The sequence below is a fragment of the Lethenteron reissneri genome, chromosome 32 (assembly GCF_015708825.2).
Source record: "Lethenteron reissneri isolate LAM-NWPU_2019-01 chromosome 32, ASM1570882v1, whole genome shotgun sequence".
NCBI lineage: Eukaryota > Metazoa > Chordata > Hyperoartia > Petromyzontiformes > Petromyzontidae > Lethenteron > Lethenteron reissneri.
The window spans coordinates 14,310,069-14,337,212 of NC_083810.1; the positions used below are offsets into that span (position 1 = coordinate 14,310,069).

General features: G+C 43.9%; 1 protein-coding gene across 1 annotated transcript in view; it reads right to left on the minus strand.

Moving 5' to 3' along the window:
- Positions 1 to 27,144, minus strand: part of LOC133350087 (protocadherin Fat 1-like) — a 228,050-nt gene that overhangs the window by 53,390 nt on the left and 147,516 nt on the right. Inside the window, 3 exon segments of the mRNA XM_061564091.1 lie at positions 11,785 to 11,924; positions 13,526 to 13,736; positions 19,140 to 19,454. Coding sequence (XP_061420075.1) covers positions 11,785 to 11,924; positions 13,526 to 13,736; positions 19,140 to 19,454 — 666 coding nt within the window.

A 27,144-nucleotide genomic window follows, 5' to 3' on the forward strand; every position in this document is an offset into this window, starting at 1 on the left:
CAGGCGAGCAGGCGAGAGCAGTCGTCAATCAATTGTGTCCACCAAAGGGGCGGTGGTGAGTTGGGGAGCCACAGAGGGAGGCATCGCCACGCCGCTTCAAGGAGACGTTTTCAAGAGTCACTACTCCGCTGATGAAAATAGGTGACGTCATGTCTTAATAAAATACACATCTGTAAAAATGTATTGTATATTCTGTGCACATAATTCACATTGGCCAGCGTAAACATATTTAAGTTCTCTTCAGGGTTTTTAAACAAACTTATATTGTTGTGCAGCACATTTAACAAAAAGCCACTATTATAAGGGATTGTTGAGTTTGTTCAGTAGTAGATAGAACAACTAATTCTTAGCATTACTCTTACACAAAGACAACTGGCTAAGTACATAAGCAATGAGCAATTGGATGCAACTGGGCGGGGAGGGCTTCCAATGCAAAGTTCTCAAGTAATATACAATAATTAATATCGGTGACTGAGCTCAATGGAAGGCGACGGTCACCAAAGTCTTTGCGAATGGAGATAGCACACACAGCGAGAGACAGGGTCCAAAACGTACGATTCGAACAACAATTATTGACCCGTTTCTTTTCTTCCGTGTGTGTTCGCACACCCAGGGTCCGATATAGATTCAAGGAAGAGTCGGAGCTAATGGTCTCAGCTTGACCAACCGACGCAAGTGCACACTCGAGCTCTGCGGTATACGAGGCTCTGGCTCTGCGTTCAGCAATGAGTCACTCCAGCCGCGTGTTTTCCACTGCAATACAAGTGGCTTCGTTCCCATTGCAATTTACTCGCTCTCCAAACTATTTGTTTTCGCTGTAACATCAACATAAACTGCGCCACACACAATGAGACATCTGTGTCGTTGGTAGGCACTTGATGTGTTTTGTTGCGGACGAGAACAACAGAAGGGAGAACTGTTAAGGCGAGAAGTTTTTCCGTCTTCGCTGCCGCCTCAACGACCGTTCGGCGGTCTGGGCGGACACACACGAGAGAGCGATCCAAGTGGAGAAGGAGAAGCCCAACCACCGCGGTGGGGCCGCTTGCAGCGACGAGTGCACGCGCACATCGATCACGAGCAAATTTTGAATCAATAAGCGCCGCGGGGCGAGTTGTAACTTTGTGTGGCCCACGAAGAGTAAAACAACGGAGGACTTCACTTGCTTGCGTGCGCATGCGGTAGCGTGGCGATTAATGTGAAGCATTTACCCAGGGGGTGGGTGGGGGTGGGGGGTGGGGGACACACACCAAGTTTCGAGACTCTTCTCCAGAGGGTCCTGCATTTGGATGTTTGGCCTAATACGATTAATGAGTGTTGGGAATAGTTGTGGTGGGAAACTATGAAGGGTGCCTTATAAGTGCACATTATTGTTATTATTATTTGAAGAAACCCAAGCAATTCGAGGGCATTGCACTTAGCCATGTCATCCCGTGGCCACTTCACAGCCACAACATCTGGCAAGCCAACTACACGTGGCAAGCCATTTGTTGATTCGGATTCTGAAGCCCTGGTGCTCACCCATCCGAGGAATAATGGGGCTTCTGTGATGACGTGCATGTAGGGTGACCGGTCATCGGCAATAATACATATTCATCATTCCAGTGGTAATCAAAACAATAACAATTCCAGTGACGGTCGTTTAAAATACTCTTTTTACACGATCACCACTTACTTAACCGTGAGCGGGTATGTGTACGAGTCCATTCGTGGTGGAATAACGATGAAGGAAGCGTTGTGCTACAATGTCAGCGACCTGGGTTCAAATCCCAGGCAAGCAAATAAACCAGTGTTCATTTGTATCTGCACCCATATCGGGTCAACTCAGGTCAACTACACCTTAAATGAGTCGAGTACAGACCACATCAGACCCTTGTCCCCCTCGTGTGCCTCGCCAGCGATAATCCTGTACACGCTTACTAATGGCACTCGCTCGATGGCTATAACGGGAAACCTTGTCCTCACACGTCTGCCTTTGTCATGAGACTGGAAGGTATATTACATCAACCATTGCTGCCCATCTTGGTCCACTGAATTTTTTCTACGTTCAGTGGATTTCAGTAATGTTTCACCCAAACTGCACTAACGGGTCTTGCTATTTCTCCATCGCTTCAGACACCGGTGAGCCAACAATTGGCAAAGCCCAATTACACCCAGTGGGTGGCTGGGTGTGATAAATAATTATAACTCATTAAGTGAGCGTGGATGAGTGCAATGTCCTTGAAAAATAATAAGCTCTGATGTTGCCAGCTAGACAACTGCTTACAACTTACGGAGGCCCCAAGCTGTTCATGAGAAATTATAAAGAAAAAATTGGTATGTGAAATGGAATAGCCATACAAGGCAGGGTGACGTAGCAGCAAGGTTAACGCTGCAATCCACCGCAGCCCTCGTGTGGTGGTTCCTTCGCCACGAGACAAGTGAGCGATTGAGGAAGCTTGGGAACGATAACAAATGTTGGTCGCGATGAATTTTTTTTCAAATGACAAACTTAACGTACGACCTGGGCAAGAACACAAGGGGGGGGGTGTCATGTCAAAGTCACGTGGTTCAGACACAAGATTACGATTTAGCTTGCAAAGTTGAGGTTTTGGTCAATAAAAGTGGTTTACGATTGAGATTGGTGACATTCGTTAAAGGGCGCCACGGTGGCGAGATGTTTACAACCTCGCTGGGTATACAGCAGGTCGTGAGTTCGATCCCAGCCCTGACGCCTGCTGTGTATGTGGAGTTTGCGTGTACTCCCTGTGGTCATGTGGATTTTTCTCCGGGTCCTCCAGTTTTCCCCTCCACATTTAGAAACAACATGCGTTTAGAGTATTTGACTGCTATACATTTCCAGACGCCACTTCGTTGAACTATCATTTGTTGCCAGTGGACCTTACCTGGTAAAATAAACAAAACAGTTTAGTTTTAAAGAGTTTAGTTCTATGTAACGTTGTGGAGCATCCATGCCACCTTTTATTTATACCAGTATCATACTGTTTCATATAGAATCATTATAGTTCCACACCTCCCATGAGCACGCTTGGCAACGTACGGTGCTAAATAAGTTCAACTAACATCCATAGTCGTCATCAACCACGGCGTTTCCCCCCCCCCCATCCCTCGTGATCTTGCGATGTCACCACCTACCGATCTACCGATCCTCTGCACCCGTCCCGTCCCACTGCGCCGTCACGGCAGCGGCTGCGCTTTGTTCGCGCTCTTGGCTGCCACTCCATCGTCAGCCTCGACCGTCAGCCATCATCCTTCCCCAGCGATGTGTCCTGCCTAAGCCGACTTGCCTTGCTAAGCAGTCAATATTATCCCTCTCAACTTGTTTTCGTAACCTTATTTGTTCGCGTATATCCCTCCACGGTTCTTTACATGCAGTTTTCGAATTTTTTTTCCATCCATTTTGTCATTGGTCAAAGCTCCGTTGCGGATGTAAGGGCAGGCAGTGTGCACCTCAGTGAAACATTCCAGGAGGAGCATTGTCTTGCTCCTTGTTGATTATCCAGTTTAGTCTTTCAAAAGCACTCAGCCTGCTCTCCCTCGCCTCTTTAAGTCATTACTTCTCATCCCGGTTTGCCTCTAATAACTTCCCCAGGCATACGTCCTCTAGCGTGTTTTCTGTTTGTGTCTGTCACGCAGACATCCTCAACGTACGCGGAACTCGTTGTTTGCGACTCTCATTTTGCTCATATTTATATTTAGATGGGTTGTTGTTCTTAATAACCGAGTCATCAGACCGTTGCTTAAAAATAACGCTGACAATGTCTGGATGCTCTAATGCTCTGATGTGCGTCTACATGTGCAGCAAAACCTAATCCTATGTTGCAGATTTGTTCATCTGTGTAATTAAGGCAGAACACAGCTCCTCCTTTGTAAAGAGAGAGATGATTTTCAGTAGACAATGTATTAATAAAAGCATTATAGAAGCGTTAATAATTGGGCAATTCTGCCCTTAAAAATCCAGATGCAATGAATGTAAAAAACGCAGCCAAAGAGAATCACAGTGCCAAGGTTCAGTGAGATTCACTTTAAAAAGGCCCGGTGATAATGATCGCCAATTTACTGACGGCGGGAGTCATTTTCTTTATTTAAACTAATCCATTGCATTGAGACCCCTCTCCAAAGAGGGCACTTGATATTGAACCTGTCCATCAGAGGCTAATTCACACAGGTTCCACCACAAATAGCATCTGGAGTAACTTATCAAGGGGTAGCACGTTCAACCAACCACATGCAAGCCTAAAGCCCATATGCAAGCAATCGTTTGCACATGCAACCAATCTTATTTTATGTAAACAGTGTTGCTCTACATGTAAATGACTTCGTAAATTAACTAAAATTCCCTTTCTGTGTAGTTATCGCTGGCATTCTTTTTCGGTTGTTGAAATCCACGCGCAAGACTTAAACATGAGACATAGTTTCCATAGAAATGTCATAGTGCGTGACGTTCTATTTAACATTAGCTTATAAAACCATGAGCACACATTGCTGCTATTTTTTTAGTTCTATTTTAAAAAAATAACCCTTCGACCCCATAATGGAAAAACCGAACAAGAAAGCGCCGCATGAGACGAGACATAAAAAATAAACCTTTGAAAAATATCCCGGATAAAGAAAGGGGCAGGTGGGTGGGCTGGAGGTCACGCACGCCTGCCTCAAACTCCACGGATTTTTCGTTCGACCGCCCAGCTCACCTACGGCGACTTGTCTTGTGGGCACGCGGGGATCAAATAAAGCGCACATCCGAAAGAGGGTACCTCGTGAGGGTTGGTAAAGTAAAAAAAAAAGGCCCATGGCAACCATCATGAGCCTTTGTGTGGCACAGACGATGTACCCACACGTATGTACGTATGTATGCATGCTGAACTTATTTCGTACCGTACGTAGCCAACCGTGCTAATCGGAGGTGCGGGGGGGGGGAAGGACTGTCAACTGAACACAGAAAGCGGCGCTAAGGAAATTAGTTTTTCATGAACACGCTTAAAGCTGTCTCTGATGATGCATCGCCTAAACGTATGGGATATTTTCCACAGCGTGCATCTAAAGCAACACACACATTTGACTGAATGGCTAAAAAAAAATGCATAAGTGTTATATAAGGCTCCCAATAAATAGCGGATTGGGTTGAGGGCTCCTGTCAAAAAATGTGAAATTGTGCACACCGTTCATTAAATCACTTGCAATCAACCCTTCAAATGATGAAGTGTCTTTTCATGCATTCTTGAACATGTGAAGGGCTGTAATTCTTTCATATTACTACTATTTGGATTAATGGATGTTTTCCAGACACGCCGTATGTCAATAACTATCCTTTAGTGCTCCGTGAGCCTCTATCCAATGTACTCAGTGCAAGATTTCATCATATCATGATTTGTTCTTTTGCCTGCGAAGTGTAATTTGAGACACACACACTGTTTTTTTCCCAAATATGTTCTCATGCAGTTTACAGAAACGATATCACTGACGAAGGTGCTCACACGGGCACACTCCTTGCAGATGACTCTCTTCTGTTGTCACTTCACAAGGCTGGGTGAGTCAGTCTCTTACCTGGATGCTAACTCAGTCTGCTACCTGGATGGTAAATCTATCTCGTACCTGGATGGCCTGGACAGGGACAAAGTAGTGCGGTGTGAAATGTGGTGTTGGTTGTGCAGTTATGGACGCTTTAACCGAGATCCTAGCACTGTGCTAGGAGACCATTTGTTTGATGGAGGTGTTGGAATTGAATGCCAGATCAAAGTTCTGGCCACTGTCTACACACCCTGTTGTAATGTTTACGAATGATTAATCGACAGAAGTAACCGCAGCATGGACGATAAACCTCCACAAGTGGCTAATAAAATATCTGGCATAGGTAAAGTCTACCAACAGGGCTTGCACACACAAACACGCGTATCTGCTTCCCCTGTGTAGGCTGGACTTTGCTCAGTATGAGTTGTATGAAACTCAGTGGCTCCTTAAAACTATATGTATGCATGCATGTGTGTTTAATTGCACACATGAAGACTAAAACAATTATCCCATGCTTGAGCTTCAGACTGATCAAGTTCTTTTGGCAAGCACCTATCAAGGTTTACGGGGTGTAGTGGGGTGTAGCCAGTACCACGCCCCGGGCCACATTTCCTTCCATAGGGGCCGATGTTACACACCACACCAAGCGCTCAGTCGAGGCCGAGTCAACCGAGGGAGAGTCTGGGAGAAGCGCTGATATCATTTGCCGCATGTCAGCCATGGCCGGAAATCAAACTTTGTTGTGGAACATGCCGACGGCTCTGCCACGGCCGCACACTCGCAAGCAGGTGGAAGGAGGGCGGGGGGCTGAGCCATGCCACGAGGATGAATTAGTTGGACACGTCCCGTCCCTGGATAAATGGAACTTGATGACCCCCTGCTTGCAAAGACAACGGTGCCTTCAATATGGAAATCGTGCCCACAGTTCAATCGAGCTGGCCCACATGAAGCGGCGTTTTAATGGACTGGCTTCTCAATTCATTTTACAAGGTTTGAGAAAATTGACCAGCGATGGTCAAAATGGATACAAGTAAGGAAAAAAATATATATCGCTGCTATGTGATGTATGATACCGTGGTATTCTTGTAATATATAGCTTCGTACCCCTTAATGTATTGAAGGGAACAATGAAACTGTTGAAATCACAGAGGTAGATGTGACATTTGCGAGAAGGGGAGATCAAGAGGGACCGGTGTATTTAAAACAGAGCCAACCAAAGACAATTTAGCTGCTCGACTGGTGCTATGTACTACAAAAGCATTAATATTCATGAAACTAACTGACCTGACTAAATCGCTGCAGAGGGCATCTAGGAAAACAATCAGCTCAAAAATGATTCCACTCCCTCATTAAACGAAGAAAAAGCATGCACTTTGCAAGGGCAGGTTACAGATATTCCATCTCAATTATGCAAATTCGGGAGTAAGTGATATGCGAATATTAGGTTGGATTAATGCTCGACAACCCAATGTTTACACATCACTTACATTCTCTCGAACGGGCCCGCAATTAAATCAGCTTAATGTGTTCATTTACTTCCTGTTGCTTGAGGCTCTGGTCAACAGGTCGTGAAATCTGACTTTGTATTCCGAAACATTTAATTACTGCTGTTGAAGCCCAAATGTTCATCTCTGCAATAGCAAGGTCGCGTATAGCCATTCAGATTATAATCCTGGCATGAGCAGCACAACCACTGATACATCGGATCTTAAAAAACGAAACATTATATCGTAATTATTTACCTTCCAAATAAAATATTGGATAGTCGCTGCAACAATAAAAATGTGGATACACGCACGTACTGTTCGCTTCATGAACTGTATTTGTAAAAAAATAAATGTATACAGTCTCAATTTTAAAAACATAATAAATGAATGCAGTTAGACAGTACATAACTTAAAAATACCGTGCTGTGATCCATGTATTAGTCTCATGAACGATACATCTACTGGTGAAGCATTCACATAAGTGTGAATCTCTTTTTAATTGTGGGGTATTGATATGCAACAATGTACTGTACTCTATTTTTTCTCCACATTTCCTATTAATATGAAGCCATGTCGCCAAATACGATGCATGTTTTTTTCTGCGGTATTTATTACACTCAAGGGTGCATGATGGTCATCCAAAAGCAGCGTCATACGCATTCTTCTTGTGAACGTAACAACCACGTGAAAGCATTACGCATAAAAAAACGAACATCGACTGGAATTAAAAGCATTCACCAATGTGTAGACTCCATTATGAATAATTTGCCAAATGACCTAGTTTCTTACAAGTGAGCTGCTTCTTACTGCTTGTTCTGGCCTAATAAGCAAAACCAATGGGCAAAGTCCAGAGGCTTCAATCTTTGAGAACAATGTACTTGGCTAATGGACTTGTACGTACGCCAGCTGCAACAATTCTCGATCGTATTGGAAACGTAATTAAGAGGACAATGCAAACACTGGCAGCGAAAGTTGAACGATCCTCCTCCACTGATCACGCATGTTAGCTCTCCCGTGTCCACCTTCACTACTCAATGGAGTACTACGGCTCTCAGGGAAGAACTTTACAACATCTGCACTAGAGCACTAGGTATTGATGTGGATCAACAGTCGAGCATTAAATACAAGACCGTTTAAATATGCAACCGTATCTCATTTATGTTCAATGGACAATTCATATTGAATGGGCCACTCCAGTAAGCAAATGCTGATATGAAATACGCGGCTTTGGCTGCACTAAACCAGATGCTGTTCTGCCCTCACTTGCTGTGGCATTGTATGGCTTCCACACAGAAGTTCAGCTTCAGTTCAGCTTCAGTTCAGCTTCAGTTCAGTGTTTACATTACTCAGTGTCTTCAACACTGGAACTGGGCGGCATTGGGCCGAAGCATTTGTGCTGGATAAATCTGAACCCTGACACCTTGAGAGTGATCTTAATGCAGTTCTAAATGCGCACTCTTGCACAACAGGCCTCTTTGTGGTGGTAATTATTACAGAGAGGAAGTCACGGCAGTCTACAGCAATGCTTGTCAAATCCCTATGAGAGAGCTTAACACAAATCTCTCACTACAGAGCATCCACGGGAAACGTGAGGGTTGGCGACCAGGTGGGAAAGCCATCAGATTCTGTGCTCAACACGTGGACCGTGATGACAGTGAGTCCATCTTGCAGGCGGTGGGGTCACACACAGGGAAAAGGTTACGTCAGCCGGCGAGCAGATTCCTACAAAAGAAACGGTCGCTTACGGCGAAAAAAGAATCGGTTCTCTAACGCAGACCGATCTTTCACGTTCCCCGGAGGGATGCCCACTGCGATCGCATAATGCCCCTGAGCGCCCAGTTTGCATCGCAGATTCATCGAGAGAGAATACCCGCGTCCCTTGAAGCCGTGACCACTATCCAGTGCGCCGCCTCTTGCCTTCTGAGAGAGGCGCTGTTGTCTCTACGACAAGCAAAGTCGATTGGCAAGGCAGTTTATTCGGGCATAATATTCAAAGCCACGAATATGACTGCACAGAAGCAGACGGTGATCATTGGCACTCTTTGGAGTGACACTTTCTCAATGCCGCTACAAGAGAGAGAACTCCCAAACCAATTTAGTACATTTCAAATAAGTGGTGCAGAAAGTCTTCTTCTTGATTCTTTCGGTAAAGTCACGTAGAAGGGAAGTAATAAAATAATAAAAATAAAACATAATAAAATAATTCTCACGACGTTTCGGCCACAACGCAAGCAGCCGTCCTCAGGTGAAGAACATGTCTGTCGATAAGACATGAGATAGGTACCCAATTAACTGGGTGGAGTGGTGGCACAGTGTTTAGCTCACGGCACTCTGACCATGCTGCCTTATGTTTCATTGCTGGCCATAGCTAATAGCGCGTGGTGAGTGATCTATTAACTAGTCCTGGCTCCTTCCTTCACAGCCTGCATTAACCTGCGTGGTGAAGTATGGTCAAACAACCCCTATGATCAACATGGCGTGGGAAGGCCTTTATCCAGCAAAGGTCTCATCACCATCATCATCAGCATTAGTAGTAGCATTCTACTCACTTGGCACAAGCCTCAGCATACCACCTGAATACACATTAGAAGATGTGATAATGTTTAAACTCAAGCATACTCTCACTCAACCCCTTCCTATCTACATATAGTGGAAAAGGTTTTATGTTGCAAGGAGCTTTGAAACGACTGAGCAGAAATCAACACTTTCTTCACATGTTGCGTTACTCTTGCAGCACTGCGATGAAAGTGAAACGCCACAATGCACAGTGGTATATCTTTTATGGGAAGATAAAGGTCGCAATGAAATATTATCGACCTGATCTATTGACAGGTTTGCCTTTTTGAACTTCACATCCCTTTCAAGCTGCTTCTGTCAGTAGCCGACAAATATACACACGCTGTGGCAATTATACGCTTCACAAATGCATTTTTTTGTATTATATTGCATTAAAAAAATCTATTTAATGCTGATAATTAGCAGAATGGTTCCCTGGAAATATAAATAAAGGTTTATAACGAAAATGTAAAAATAATTTAGCATGGCCCTGCATGACAGTACACAGCAAGATACATTCTAATTGTTAACTTCAACTTGTAATTATATACAATTAGAGCAAATATGGCTGCCGATTTCTGAATTCAAAGGAAAAATGAACCCCCGGTTTTAATGTTGCTTTAGAACTGTTAACTCATGGGAGTATAGCCAAGCTGTATCAAAAGGGCTCAAGTATGCATCCTCCAGTCTGTGATGCGCTTGCCGCAAGGGCTTGCGGCTCGAAGCGCATGGCCACCCTGGCTAATGCTGTGGGTCAACTAGCAACATAAAAGCATCTGCTTCACGACTGGAGTAAAAGACGTTCTTTTAAAAAGAACAAGCCATGTGTGCCGGGTGCCACTGTCCGAAATTTGGCAAGTAACATTTTTTGTTTCCAACAAGCGACCTCGTTTGGTAAAAACCCATTGCCACGTTGCCACTGCTGGTGGACGACACCCATCCGTGCGAATCTTTATTGATTTTACGTTTGCTCTGGCTGGCGCGCATACAAATCTACATAACACATAACAAAATAAATAAACAAACGCAGAAAAGAGTTAGTTCCCTGTGAAAAGGCACAGTAAATCTGTATTACGATAATTTATATAAATTAATGTAGACAATATGCACGCCTTCTCTTTAAGTGCCATAGCAAATCCATATTCGTTATTGCACGGTCGTTTTCAGATAATCGCTGCCTATTATGAAATTTAATCTAAAACTAATTTGATTTTGCATGCTTCCAAAACTATTTCTGGCGAGGTAGCATGTTAAATCTGAAAGCGCTTTGAAAGTATTACAATTTATAGGCATGAATGACTTGCTGAGAGGACCTCATGCGTGGCATCACCGAACAACCTTTTGTTCAAATAGAAGTTGGTGGATTACGATTGAACAATGAAACTCGTCACGCATTAGTCTGTCTCCATTCCAACGCTGACATTCCAACCCTTCGAGTGTATTTCTCTTCCCATCAAATTATGCCGATGTTGGTTTAATCACTGGGAACATTGATTTTCTCAAATGTGATCTTTTGCATGAATTTTCACGTTAAAAAATCTCCCTCCGTTTTCTCTCGGTCACATGAACAGGTCTTATTGCAGCAGCGCGTATTGTTAACGAGAACATGTCGATGTTACCACCACTTATTTTGAAATGACCTTGGCAGGGTACATTTTGTGTTATTTTTACATCTGTAAGTGAAGGGAGAGAAGACGGAGATGAGGCAGGGTGGGAGGTTGAGAACAGCCAGACAGAAACGAAAAAAAGCATTGATGTTAAAATGTCCACGACAGTTGAAGTTGAAGGGAAAACCCTCACGGATGGTTCTTGCATTTTTCAAGTTCTTTAAGTAAATGTACCATGAGTGCCAAGCACCTTTCAGTCAACTTGAAGCATGCGCATAAAACCATCGCATGTGCGTATGTGTGAGAATGGCAATTGCTTTGAGTCACAAATGCTGAGCCATGTTATTACCGCTGACACATCCTATACCCAAACCTTCCATGCTGCCAAGCTCAAGGCCATCTCCCCCGCTCGATCTAATAGCTGAGCATGTGGACACAAGCACTGTGACATTTTCCCCGATTTAAGGAAGTTTCCTGCCGAGCCTTAAGACCCAATTCTCTCACATCCTTCCTCAATCTAATAGCCCTCAATCTAACCCACCTAAAGACACCCCCATGCCCTTAATTCTATCGAACGGCCCCTTGCATTAATACCTTAGCCCTGCCCTGAACGACGCACACACACACACCTGCGTCATTGCAGAGTTGGTCCCATCGGTCACCATCACAGTCAGGTTGTAGAAGGACATTCGCTCAGCATCCAGGTTCTTGGCCAGCTCCAGAGTGCCGGTGTGTTTCTTAATGTGGAATTTGTTGTCCACATTGCCACCTGTTCAGACGAGATGACCGCAAGCAGTGAGCGCTGACGACCGTCATGTGTGCCGATTGAAATTTGTTCGCGATCGAGATTGGTTCAGCTCGACGCGTCATTGCACATCTGACCATACTAGCTCAGTTATAATACAAACGGAGAAGCAGCGTCAACAGCAAGTAGCACACTGCGCGCTATGGACCCAGCAAGCTAAGCTTGATTCCTGGCCATGAGCAACGTGAGTGGGGAGCGTTATTCCGGGGCACCACTCCACCAAGCCACACGCCGATCAGCGTGGTGAATGATGGTCAAACAACCCCCATAACTGACACGGTGTGGCAAGGCCTCCGTCCAGTCGTTTGTTGATAAAGGGCTGCAAATAACGATACTAATAATTTATTGTTACTATTGATTTTAATATTACGTTACAAATTTGATCCAGGCACGATGGATGAAGAAATATATCAGCTTGTCAATGGTGTCTCATCGAATGACGTGCCTATTATAAGCCAAATCTCCCGCAATCAAGTTGGATATGCGTGTGATGAATGATTCAAATAGATTAAAGGACATTATGTGATTGTTCCTCAGTGTGATTACAAAAAAGGACGTTAATTTTTTGTTTGTTATTTTACACCTACAACCACCGATTCGCACGCAGGAATGAAAAAATGTTTGACCGGTTTGGTAATGCACACAACCACAATAGCTACATGAAGCCTACTTTCTTTTAACATGATTTCAGACACGTAATTTTTCGATTTTATCACTGCTTAAATTTAATATACAAGTGTATTCTAGAAGCGTCTATTCTTTTGGTATGTTTGCATGCACATTTAATTTTATCACACCTTGTTTTGTGTTATTGTTTTTCATCATTCGCGGTTTTCGCACTCAAATTTAATGCTATGTTCATGCTGGCTCCGACTGCATCCTTCTGCTGTGGCTGCGGTGCTGATGGTGGTACTGCTGCTGCTACTGGGTGCTGCCAAGGCCTCATGGCATTTGTGGGCCATGAGGCCTTGGCCATGACGACGTCCTACTCTTGGATTTCCTCCAGGCAAAAAGCCTGCGCTCCAATGTATAATTTACTCTCAATTACACGGTTACAACAAATACTATCCAGAGAATGGGAAATGTTTGATATGTTATTACAGCAAGATTATTTAGAGCACTCTGGCAATGCACTGCTAGATGAGACCTCCTCACACTGGGTCAGTCATGATGGGGTTGTTTGACCGTGCTGCATCATTCTGGTCAGTGAAGATTGGGGTAACGAGATGTTAACTACCTCAGCTGGCATACAGGAGGTCGTGTATTTCCTCACCCTGATGCCTGTATATTTGGAGTTTGCATGTTCTCCTCGTAGTCACGTGGATTTTCTCCGGGTCCTCCGGTTTTTCCCTCCATTTGGTAAGACACTTCGTCAAGCTATCATTATGGCCAGGTTGCTTCTGAAAAAGAGCTGCGTGGCTCACTCAGGCCTTACCTGGTTTCTCCCCCGGGTAAAAATACACAGTAGTAGGAAACCACTCTTGACTTAGCAGAGGACAACTTGAGCGAATGAACTCAAATATTTTGGCAGGTGAATGAGGTGCGAGTAACGAGGCATTTCTGACCTGTGATGTCGAACCAGCGGAGGCCATTTGTGGGCTGCGTGGGCAGGACGAGCAGCATGAAGCCCACAGGCTCAATCTCGATGATGGACACCGCGTAGAGGCTCTCGGTAAACGCCACCGGTGTCTGCGGCGGGTCGGGCCTGGCTATCCAATCCACGTCCAGCTTAGCCAAAGAGGACTTCAGAGGCCTTCCGTTGTCGACGACTTTGATCTGGAGATAGAAAGAAAGCGAACATGATGAATACTGTGAAGGTGTATGCACTGGATGTGCCTCTTCTCAAGGCATTCGTCTTCACTCTGTTTTTGATTGCATGTTTTGATAAACAAATTCATTGCAAGAAATCTCTTACTTGTGAAAATGTTACGAACAATTCCTGCCAATAATCCAGTCTCAGAGGAACAAGCAACGCTAGATGAATCTTGACTTAAAGCTTTCGTGACTGCAGGAATTAATATTCTTTGGGTCTTTCGGTAAAGTCACGTAGATAGGTTCAAAGAAAATAACAAAAAAACTTACGACGTTTGGATCGCTTGTGTTGCGATCGAAACATCGTAGATTTTTGTTATTTTATTTTAACCTATCTACATGACTTTACCGAAAGACCCAAAGAACGCTAGATGAATATCGTAGAAGCTAACACTCGGCAGAACCAAGCCCATTTCAAGTAATTATCCTTGATTAAATACTTTCTGCTTCAGGAATAACTGGCGTTTAATCTATAGAGCCATTGGCAATTCAAGCCACTGCTGTTAGAATGATGAAAGAAACGTATATTTATTTATCTTATTATAGGAATAGTTGTGTGCCCTGCCAACATTTAAGAGTAGGGTTCATAATTAAATAAGTTATAATCAAGATAATTATGGTGTTACCACCTCAATGTACATTTAATAAATATTGGGGCACCCAATAGTGCCACTACAGTAGAATCTCGTGGAGCTGCGGGTTGTAAATATGCATTAAAACTTCATTGACATTGCGTGGTTGAGTAAAATAAATAATGTCAGCTTTATTTTTGCACATTAGGTTTCAGGGATGCTTGAGGTTGGTTTATTGTTGACATTGTTCCCTGCACCCAGTTCAAGCACCAAAACTTCTGGTAAATAGCCACAGCTGAGAACTCTCACAAGCCGCTGTTTGCAGCTCAGCTGAGTGAGGATGGATTGTCACAATTCCTGCCGTGCTTATAAAAAGTTAGGCAAGCATGGGCAAAACACGGTCGCCTACATGATTTGTAAGGTGCAATTATTTCAGCTTGTGTTAAGGTAACAACTAACGCCTGGGATTATGTGACCCAGCGGTAAGTAGACCGTGCAGGTGTTCACATGAGATCACCTTCCTCACCTACATATACAAAGCGATTACATTACACAGCAAATCTAATAATCTAACATACCACGTGAATGTCTGAGAGGAAAACCAACACCGTGAACGAACTTAATTTATCTACGTTATTTAGAAAGAATGCTGAGGGTCAGTGATTTTTAGAATATAGATGTCAGCATCACCCAACCCTGAATGTTTATTTTTATTTTCCAGAGTAACTTTGGCCAGCACGCATGGACCAAACTGAATTTCAGCATTCTCCATTACATGGTGCTACCAAGTCAATTCACTGCGCTGAAACCAAAAGGAATGGATTCTTGCATCAATACCGCAGGCACACATCGCGACAACGCACCAAGTATCTTGGGGGAGGGGATGGCAATAACGAGCCGCCGAGTGTCACCTAACTCGACTATCTGAGTCGCCAAAATGTGCCGCCCTCTTGATTGATGCAAAACGCCCCTGTGTGTTGGCTTGCGTGGGTGAAAAGCCGCAGCGGCCATGGGCGCACATTTGTTGCTTCACCTTAACTTTCGCTTTTTATTGCCATATGATTAAGTAAGAGAATCTGGGAAATAACAGGACAATCGCTGGGATCGAGAAAAATGGGCTGGAGGTCACACGGGAATTAAGCAACAACAGAGCCTCGCACATTCCCTGGGGCTCAGATTTGTGTCTTTGTTGTGGTAAAACAAACCCTGGTAATCTCAATTCATCCTACGATAATAAACAATTGACTGAACAAAGTACCAAAAACAAGACCACAAAGGTTTTTGTGGCATCAGCCATCACCCAATATATCACTTAAAGCCCATTTCAATCTTTCCCGGTAGAATATTTTAAATACAACCCATAAACAATGCACTGGAGAACTCTTTTGGGAACATTTAATAATGGTACACGGCTACAAGTGAAGGACATTTCAAAATATCTGTTGCAGCCAAGAAAAAGGTCTTCACAACAAGGTTAAAGTTGCCAGCGTAGCACAAAGCTTTGGTCAAACATAGAGACGACGAGACTGTAGTTCAAGTAGCTACACATCACAAGCCACCACCACCCTTATTCAGTCTGCCCCACTTGACCCACTGCTGTGGCTCTGCAATCTGTGACGTTAGGCGTGTGAATTTGGCTTGGCAGTCACCGGTCTTGTGTGTTGTTCTTATGCACGCTCATAACCATGAGAACTGGTCTTGGCTGATTTGTGCCGGCCTCCTCTGAGGACTGGCATAAAACCAGGATCAACCCCAAAGATTAATTCATTTGACACGGCGTTTGCAAACACAAAATCAATCGTAGATTGCCAACAAACGTATTAAAAAATCATTCCAATTCTTTCCAACCTGCAGATAAGTTGTAGAAATAATTGGCTTATATTTATACCATTTTCTGTTCAGGTTTGAAATGTTAAAGCTCAGATAAAAAAAAAATCGCAGTGCCTCTGTACTTTTTAAAATTAAATAATAAACATAACACAACTTTTCTGAAGGTTATTATAAGTGGTTATTGCATTTTAATTGAAGTCTCGCTCAAGTAGAAGATAACGGAGGTAACTATAACAATTTGGCCAGCCAAAGAAAACACTGTTTCTTAAAAACATTTAAATATTTATTATTCATCACAATTAACGCTTTAAGGAATTGTGAAACAATACAAATGAATCCATGGAAATCCCGATGTAATACAATGAATTCACCGTAAAAAATAAATAAAGCAATTTAATATATAGTGTGTTAGAAAGTCAGTGTAGTCTGTGTTTGGATTGAATATTAGAAACAGATGATGACCTCCTCCTGTCTGAGTTGTCAATTAAATGTATCTCTTTTCATTACTCAAGAACAAAAAAGATAATTGATGCATCACATGACGAGCACCCTGCAGATTAAAAAGCAGCACCCATAGCAACTAACAACTGGCAAAATCTTCCTCTACAAGGTTTTATAGAACACCCGATAAGTCAATTCACGATCAGAACGCCTGCTCTGCTTCAGCGAGCGTGGAGGGGGAATTCATCCCAGCCATGACAGAAACGAGTAAGTAGGTCGCTATCTTGCCAAAGTATTGATCGCATTTTGTTCACAGCCACAGTATTTACACAACATCAATTGTAAAACAAATTACATAAATAAAGTGTTTGTGGAGTTCTTACTCTGAACCATCCCGTCCCTTCATCGCCCAGTCTCTAGCGACCCTCTCTGTGCCGGCTCTCGTTCCCTTTCCCTTCTTGCTCCCCTTCACTGGAACAAATCCCACGGCAGCCCACACAACAATCACCTTCGCTAACCTGCTTCCGCTCCTCCCTTTATAACCACATCTCTTCTCCCTTGCTATCCTACTGCTGCTACTTCTGGCCCCCCAGTTTTGACCATCACTACCCCGATCACCGCCCTATCACTATCACTACCCCTACCACTATCACTACCCCTACCACTATCACTACCCCTACCACTATCACTACCCCGATCACCTCCCTATCACTATCACCACCCCTACCACTATCACCACCCCTACCACTATCACTACCCCTATCACTATCACTACCCCATCCACTATCACTACCCCTACCACTATCACTACCCCTACCACTGTCACTACCCCTATCACTACCCCAACCCCCATCACTATCACCACCCCTATACACTACCACTACCCCTATCACTACCCCTACCACTATCATTACCCCTATCACTACCCCTATCACTACCCCTATCACTACCCCTACCACTATCATTACCCCTATCACTACCCCTACCACTATCACTACCCCTACCACTATCACTACCCCTATCACTACCCCAACCCCCGTCACGACACCTACCCCAACCCTCCTTAACCAATTCCACTTGTGCTCCTTCCTGTCACCATAGCTAAACGACCACTTTGAATAACCCCACTCTGTGTTTGAACCACTTATCAAATGCACTATGTAATAATTGTTGTAAAGTGCCTTGGACTAAGGCGTTATTTAAATCTAAATAAGATAAGATAATGGGCCTGTACCAGCGGTAGAAATTCCACTTGCCTATGACGGAAGTCAGTCGGCTCAAGATAATAACCTGGGCCGTGATCATTTGCGACCACCGCGATCCAACGCATTGTTGCAATTCAGGGTTGTGATTTGATTTGATAATTTATTTGATCTCTGAATGTAGTGGGCCTATAGTGGTTGGAGTGGTCACGTGAACCCACTGTGCACAACATACACAAATGACAAAAAACCACATTAATTCTTACACGTTACGTGACGTACGCATCGTGAGCTTATTAATCGCAATTAATTAATGAATGGATGCATTCCTATAGCCCCTTTGTTAATCCATTGCTAGACGAATGCCTCCACACGTTGCTTTAGTAATCGGGGTTGTTTGACCATACTTCACCACAATGGGGGGCCTAGGGCGGGTTCAGATAACACGCAGTACGGATGTTAGCTGTGTCTGGGAATCAAACCCGGGTCGTCTGGTTAATAGCTCTGTGCACAAATAATCACCGAGCTGCCACTTCACCCCTATTTTTAGTAACGTTACATTAATTACATTGAGCTCTGCTTTCCATTGTGCCGAAGCAATTAATCATTGCACGTGTCTGTCCAGTTTTGTTTTAATTTATACGACTTTGGTTCTTAACCCATTGTTACAATGCACTGTTGCTTAGAATTAACCAGCAGTTCAATAGGATAGATGTGCATCTCACTAGAGGTTAGTAAAGATAATTTCATCACTGCTGCTCAACAGAAATCAGAGAGTAAACAATGAAGGTGTCAGCTCAAGCACAAATTACTCCGTCAAAACAATATCGCATATAATTTGGTTCAACTCTTAATTTGGCTAAATTCCAGCTCTCAGAATGTTATGCGATAAACATCCGTCTCTCATGTGGAGGGCAGATGGGAAAGTGAAGCCCTCGACTCTGTGGGCCAGAGGTCACTTACAGGGATCTCAGAAGTAGCTCTGTGACATCTGCTTCCGTGGATCATTCCCCAACACGAAGGATTCCCACTGCTTTGTGAGAGATCTGAGCGGATGCTTCTTTCTGTGACATTATGCCGACAGTACAATGGGGATAAAACTGGTGAAAGATCATGACACATAAATCTAACCGCTAGATGTGGTTGTGAGAATGCCAGGTCACGTGCTGAGTACATTATTTTGGCCAGGTCGGGTGGTTGGAGGGTTCTACAACACAAAAGTTGGCCAGAACATTACGTGGCCTAACACAACAAAATAAATCGTGAATCGACACACACACACACACATATAAAACAACAACAACACAAATGTCACACGGTACCGTGAGGAAGTCGTACGTCCCCACGGGGCACGGGTTCCTGGTGGAGATGACGCCGTCCTTGGGGTCGATGAAGAACTTGCCGGCCTCGTTCCCCCCGTCGATGGAGTACGAGAGTTCGGCGTTGGCGCCGTGGTCGGCGTCGCGGGCGTACACGCGGCACACGACCTCGCGCGCCACCGAGCGCTCGCGCGCCAACGCCTTCACCTGCACGCGCTTCTCCACGAACTGCGGGGCGTTGTCGTTCTCGTCGGAGACGCGCACCACCACGCGCGCCGTCGTCTGCAGCGGGGGCTCGCCACCGTCCACGATGGACACCTGCGAGCGGGCGCACGCACGGGCACACACACGCACGGGCACACGCATACACACACACACGCACACACACACGGGCACAAGCACACACACACGCACGCACACACACACGCACATACGGGCACACGCACACACGGAAACATGTACGCACGTGAGCGCTGGGGCGGAGGGTGCATGAAAAAAGCACGCGGCTCTCCCGTACGGACAGCGAACAGAAAACATCGACGTGCTTCCCCCCCCCTCCCCACGCTTGTTTGTATGCACGTATGTTTGTATGCACGTATGTTTGTATGCACGTATGTTTGTATGTACGTATGTTTGTATGCACGTATGTTTGTATGCACGTATGTTTGTATGCACGTATGTTTGTACGCACGTATGTTTGTACGCACGTATGTTTGTACGCACGTATGTTTGTACGCACGTATGTTTGTACGCACGTATGTTTGTACGCACGTATGTTTGTACGCACGTATGTTTGTACGCACGTATGTTTGTATGCACGTATGTTTGTATGCACGTATGTTTGTATGCACGTATGTTTGTATGCACGTATGTTTGTATGCACGTATGTTTGTATGTACGTATGTTTGTATGCACGTATGTTTGTATGTACGTATGTTTGTATGTACGTATGTTTGTATGCACGTATGTTTGTATGCACGTATGTTTGTATGTACGTATGTTTGTATGCACGTATGTTTGTATGCACGTATGTTTGTATGTACGTATGTTTGTATGCACGTATGTTTGTATGTACGTATGTTTGTACGCACGTATGTTTGTATGCACGTATGTTTGTATGCACGTATGTTTGTATGCACGTATGTTTGTATGCACGTATGTTTGTATGCACGTATGTTTGTATGCACGTATGTTTGTATGTACGTATGTTGAACTCCTTTGGCACCACGGTACATAGCCGACCGTGACAATAGGAGGTGCGGTTCACCCACACAGCCTCAATGAGCTTCAACTCTTTCTCAGGAGGGGAGCCTGCCAAGTTGTCGCAGCAGCCGTGTGGGGTGCATGTTGCTTTGGCTCATCTCAATTGAGTCGTTTGTAAATATTGGGATGTTTGACCAATATAATGTTTTCATTAATGAAATGCATCAATTAGTAACCATCATCGTCCTAGTAATTTGACAAGATGAATCCACCGCAGGATGAAGGCCTCCCCAAGCCGTCACAAATATCTCACGGTACAGGGATGATTGTGCCTGCACGTGACAATATTTAATGGCTCCATCTCTACATTGGGTGCGACTCTCAGGCCCCATTCCCTCCTTTGGCTGCCATTCCGGCATCATTCTCAACCACTGTCCATCCACCGTTTGAAATACGTGTGTTCATTTCCACGTGTTGTGCTACTCATTTGTGTATTCACTGTGTCAGACAAGCTCCGCGTTAGGATGTTTGGCCCATTCCATTTCAAGATGTGTTGCCTGTGGGATGAAACAGAAGTAGCTGAAGCAAATTCATATTCTTAGGTTTTTTCGGTTAAGTCACGTAAGTAAAACATCAAAATAAAAATAAAATAAAAATAAAAATCACGACGTTTCGGAGGCAACACAAGTCTCCGTCATCAGGTGGGACCGTCACAGCCGAATTAGCTGCATCAAGTGAAGCAATGATTCAAGATGTAATCCCTTATAAGCAAGTTGAAGGGATTACATCTTGAATCATTGCTTCACTTGATGCAGCTAATTCGGCTGTGACGGTCCCACCTGATGACGGAGACTTGTGTTGCCTCCGAAACGTCGTGATTTTTATTTTTATTTTGTTTTTATTTTGATGTTTTACTTACGTGACTTAACCGAAAAAACCTAAGAATATGAATCTTTGCAGTCACGAAAGCTTCAAATCTAGAATTAGCTGAAGCAAACCACACATACGGTTGTAACATATTTGAATGTACACACAGACTGATAAATTAATCCACTTTGCAATACTGCCAACTCTTGGCTACCTCTCAGTCTTAGAGGTTTGGGAGTATAACGAATACTACGAGATAAACCAGCCCTAACATTTAAAGCACTTAATTAGTGGTGTTGTGCTACCCCACCCAGATAAGTACAAAGACATTTACTGAACCAGAGGGCAGGCAAGAGGTTATTGATCGATCTCTTATTGGTACAGATCTTATGGAGTGTCATTTTATAGTTGTTCCCTGCCACATTGCGTAAGGTTTAAATGATGAATTCATGGTAATAAAATATTCCTTCATCCAGGAAGCATCACCGATTCTCAAGGCCCTTTGTGAGCAGAAGCCTGCATTCAGATATTAGCAATTTCTTTGCATGCATTCTGTACGTATTCAACTATAGTCTGTACCTCCAGATAATGGCCATCTCAGTCCTACACTTGGGTGTTTCAGCTCTTTGATGTGTTATTCGGGTTATACTGCATGTGCGTTGCGTGTTGTAGAGCCACTGCCAGAACGTGGAGCGAAACGTCGGACGTGATGTCGAACAACAGCAAGTGGTGCCGAGCCCTGCAGCACAGCCGCTAAAAACTGCGCAGCGAAACTTGGTGGCGGTCGGACACTCGCACATGCACCACAATGTCCACGCAATGCACCAGCCCAATCTGTTCAGTTAGTTTCACCCACATAGCCCAACTTGTCCATGCACTAATGAATTTGGGGGTTCTTTGACCATACTTCACAAAACTATACAACTCGTGGAATTGTTTACAAGTGGCCAAACATGATGAAATATTGAAATAAAAACATTAACCTCCCCACCCCCCCCCCAAAAAAAACCACACGAAATACAAAGGACAATGGCATCTGCAGACAGCCCTGATGGTTGGACAGGCTAAGGAGGTCTCGGCACTCCGTGCTGCGATATATGATCCGGTGGCACCTCTTGCGCTCAGGGATTCTAAATCCCCCGAGGCTGGGAACGTGAGCCACCTCCGGCTCCTGCGCAGCGATGTTTCTCAGCACTGTGGGTGCTCGTGCCGAGTTCTCATTCTCAGGCAGCGCAGGGGCAGCACCACGCACTTGTCGGTGAAAATCCAACATTAAAGCCACGCACCCACGTGTGTGCAGCATTCTTCGTGAAAACAATACCGAGCCAAGCCGTAGATAATTAATGCCAATTATTTTACAGATGTTACCTGGAAAGAGAATGTAGCAGGACGTTTGCTCAGAATTTTAAAAGTGCTTTCCTTTAAAACACTGTTTTTTAGTTTCAGCTGTGTAAATCCTGAAACCAAATATCTGGCATATCAAAATGAGTGGCACTACAAAGATAATATTTGTTCGAATATGTTTTAATTCATTTTGGAATGTATGCACATCTGCAGGCTGTACAGAATGATTGCTGGAAGCTGAACGAGCCGACACGCACGCACGCACGCACGCACGCACGCACGCACGCACGCACGCACGCACGCACGCACGCACGCACGCACGCACGCACGCACGCACGCACGCACGCACGCACGCACGCACGCACGCACGCACGCACGCACGCACGCACGCACGCACGCACGCCTACAAACCACAAACATAGAACACATTATAGGCGCACATTTACCCGGTGAAACCTTTATAATACCGTCCCTATGTACATAGCATTATAATGAAGAGGGGCATACTGACATGCAAACAATTTAGCTCCAGTGCTAACAGCAGCTCAGTTTACTTCACTGCCATTGTGAGATCACACGGGCAGTTTAAAAATTGGGTAGCGCCGTAAAGGGCAGATATCATCAGGTTACTGAACAAAGCGCTCAAGTAGCATATTTCAAAGCGTTGTTAACGATCTTCGTGCGGTAACTTGACGATATAAGCAAACGCACTTTATCAAAGTAGTATTAAATAGTCTAAAGCCTGTCTAAAGCAATGACGACCTACGTTTTAACACAAAGGATGACTGCGTTTGATTCATGTTGCCAGCCCAACAATTCTGTTGGTTCAAACATGAAAAATTGCGTGTTACCCATAATGAAGATCTTGGCCACAGCAGCCTATTGTTTGTAATCTCGCAAGTGACACTATTCAACTACAGCAAGGACATCATCGTCGTCATCATCATCATCAGTGTGAAATGTCAACATCGTGGTCGTATTGAGTAGGCGACAATAAGATGAGGTGAGAGATGAGGGCACGGGTGGTCAGTCATGTGAGGCAAGTTCACACTGATGATGATGATGACACCAGTTTCATTTTCAGGCCCGTGCTGTGTACGCCCTGTGGTGCGTAGGGGTAGCTGCCACTGGGGGACTTCTTAAGTTAGTCTACCGCAGGGCAATGGAATAAGTAGTTGAGATACGATGTATGGCTCCTTGAGATTCTGAGGAACTCAAGCTGTAGTTGAATTATACTCTTAGTTTTTTCGGTAAAGTCACGTAAGTAAAAAATGAAATTAAAATTAATAAAAATAAAATACTAATTAATTTTAATTTCATTTTTTACCTACGTGAGTTTACCGAAAAAACTAAGAGTATGAATCCTTGCAGTCACGAAAGCTTCAAATGTAGTTGAATTATCTCACTCGTCCAATAGAAAACAACTGCTGTGTTCTAACTGGCCACCAGGAGTGTTCACGACTCACAATATTGGCTGCTAAAACCAACGGGTCAAGTGAAGAGTGTTCATATGTCCAGCCACCCTACGTATACTAAACCTTAATGTGTTTGTTAATATCATGTCGGGAGAAGCAGATGGTGCCGCAGCATCTTTCCGGCTCTGGCCACGGCACCGCTGTTCACCACGGACGCATGTGCGCCACTGATTTTTTTTGGAGCCCGGCACAGAGGGAAAGGTCTGCTTCTGGACAGTGCCTAAACAACTTAAAGACTACACCGCCATGCGTCAGCATCTGCTTTGTTGAAGTCCAGAAGCCCCGAAACCCTGGCGCCTCTACCGAGTTTGCATTCCCTCCATTCCTTTCCCTTACAGTGGAGCGTGGTCCCTCATTGTCACCGCTGCATTAACACATTGTTCACACAACTCGCGGGGCCTTCACGTTCCGTTATAAATACAAGGCAGCGGGGGGGGCAATGCTTACAAAAGCTTTGCATGTCTCTAAATTACTGATGCAGTAAATGTAAGTGACAACATCTAAAGCACGAGTAATGATTATATTTCTCGAGCTGTTGAGAGACCATTCTAATTTGATGGACATTTTTAACGACTGTAAAATTTCTATGCATTGTTTTTATAATTCACATGTCCAAATTTCCATGAGATGTAATAAATATATTTATCTGCATGCGGTTGTCTGTACCTCTTTAAGCCAAAAATGCACATCACCTAAAAACAGTGTTGATAATGTATCACTCATCAATGAATCCACTACTGAAGGCCGAGGAGGGGAACAGGTTGAGAATGTTGTCACCAGTGCCGGGTTGGGGAAAGCGAGTGGCGGTATCATTCGCCACCGGTGTGGAGCCACGGCTGGGAATCCAACTCAGGTGGTCGGAATCCAAGAGCAGTGCGGTCACCGCAGCACCACATCTCCTCGCACTCAACGCGAGGTAAAACAATGCGAGGTACAACAACGCGACACGACTTGAGAGCACAAATGAACCGTTGTCAGTTTATTAAACTTTTAAAGGAAAGATGAGGGCCAATTAATTGGGAAAAGCACTAGAATTTACGATATTTTTGTTAATGGTTCTCAATATCATAATCAAGAATAATGCTTATGAAGGCCTTAAAATGTAATGATAGACAACGGAAGTATTGCAAATATAACCAAATGCATTCACCGATGCCGCTTATTGAGATTACTGATTAATAAACCTAACCATATCGTGCAACACAGGCATCTTGAAGCTTTTCACGAGTCGAAAATGGACTAAATAAAAATAAAAACTAAGCAGGCTCCAATAGACAAGAATCAAAGCGATCTAAAAACAATCTTGACACGATCATTCTCCACAAAATAAATTAGTGAACCGGTGGTCACGGCTGTGGGTTAGAGGTTCCGTCCATGGGAGTAAATTGTAAAACTGCTGTGCCGTGGAATAATTTCACTTCATCTCAAGATTCAAGGCACATTTGGCAAAAAATAATTGGCCCAACGACAAAAAAAATAATGGCATCGTGTCATACCAAATGTGTGTTGCATGAATGAATCAGGTTCACAATGCAGACGCATCTGCTAGGTGAGGAAGCAGGCAGGTTTTTTGACAAAGATAATGAAGCACAGCACAGAGCTGTTCATTAAACTGTTTGTCTGTACAGTAAAGAGCAGACCTGCCTGAGAATGTGTGCTCTTCCGAGTTCACGTGTGTGAACAGAGACACACAAAGAGCTCATTAGCACATCCCTGAATTGGAAACAGATATTGTTTGCCTGGCACACAAGTGCATTAAACCGCTGTGAGCGTGTGATAAGGTGTCTCATAGGCCTTTCAACAGATGGCATTATTATTTATTGCCCTAGAATGCAGACTGCAAATGAGTGAAAAAGAGAAAATAAACGTAGGAAAATACATTTGAAAACCAAAATTAGGAATTCAATAGGCGAATCACTTAAGATAAGACTATGTAGCTGCTTGTGTGAAAATAATGAAAGTCACACGTCACATTTAATTAATCGTATGTGTGTGCAAATTAATGAACCTCTGTGTAAGTCTTCAAAAACACATGTTTATTTTTTTACTAAATGGTAGTCTTCCAATAATTTTTTACGAGGATTTGACAAAATGAATGGTTGTAAATTAGTTTTTTGAGGGATTGCAATGCAAAAAAACACCAAAGGATGTTATTAAATAAATTTGTAAAGAGGCGAATACAGAATTTGTACGAGGTGATCAAGACCTTTTCGATCCATTTTGAAGGTCAACTTTCATACCTCTTTTCTATCACCACATCGAAGCCATACCAGGTTTAGCACGACGCGAGCCAATACCAAACCACGAACCTCTGGCCTCACAAGACAATTTCATCTGGTTTGGGGCCAAGCAGGGCCAGGGGCAGCATGGTGGCGAGATGTTAATTACCTCGTCTGGAATACGGGAGGTCGTGGGTTCGAACCCTACCCTGACGCCTGCTGCTGTATATTTGGAGTTTGCATGTTCTCCCCATGGTCGTGTAGATTTTTCTCCGGGTCGTCTGGTTTTTCTCTCCACATTTAAAATCAACATCACGCGTTTAAATCAACATCATAAGTCACTTCGTTGAGCTATCATTTGTGGCCAGGTCGCTTCTGAATAAGAGCTATACAGTTCAGTGGGCTTTACCTGGTAAAATAAAAATAGTTAAGTTGATAATTTGTTTGCATATGCATCATCTAGATGTACGTTAACCTATTACGCAAACATAAATCTGGAACTACAAGAAAAACATGATCTTATCATGAACATCGTGTAATATTGCAGCTACGACAGTGAGCTTGGGAGAATATTTTAAAAGCTATGCCATTTTTACCATGAACCTTTCATGATACTATACTTAGCTTGCCCCGTAATATGAACTTGTTTTTGTATTCATAATCCATAACACCTTATTGGAGAGTCAACTTATTCTGCAGTGTACACACGTGGCGATTTAATTATGAAGGATGTATTAGCATTCTAAGCATTAGGTAAACACTACAACTCCGGCTATAAAAACTTTAAACACTACATAGAGAATTAGAAAATGACTCTACGTTGTTCCGGAGAAAATCTTCTCCAAGACTCTGTGTAACACCCTGACACGTAGCTGAGATAGACACGAACTTACACTAAGG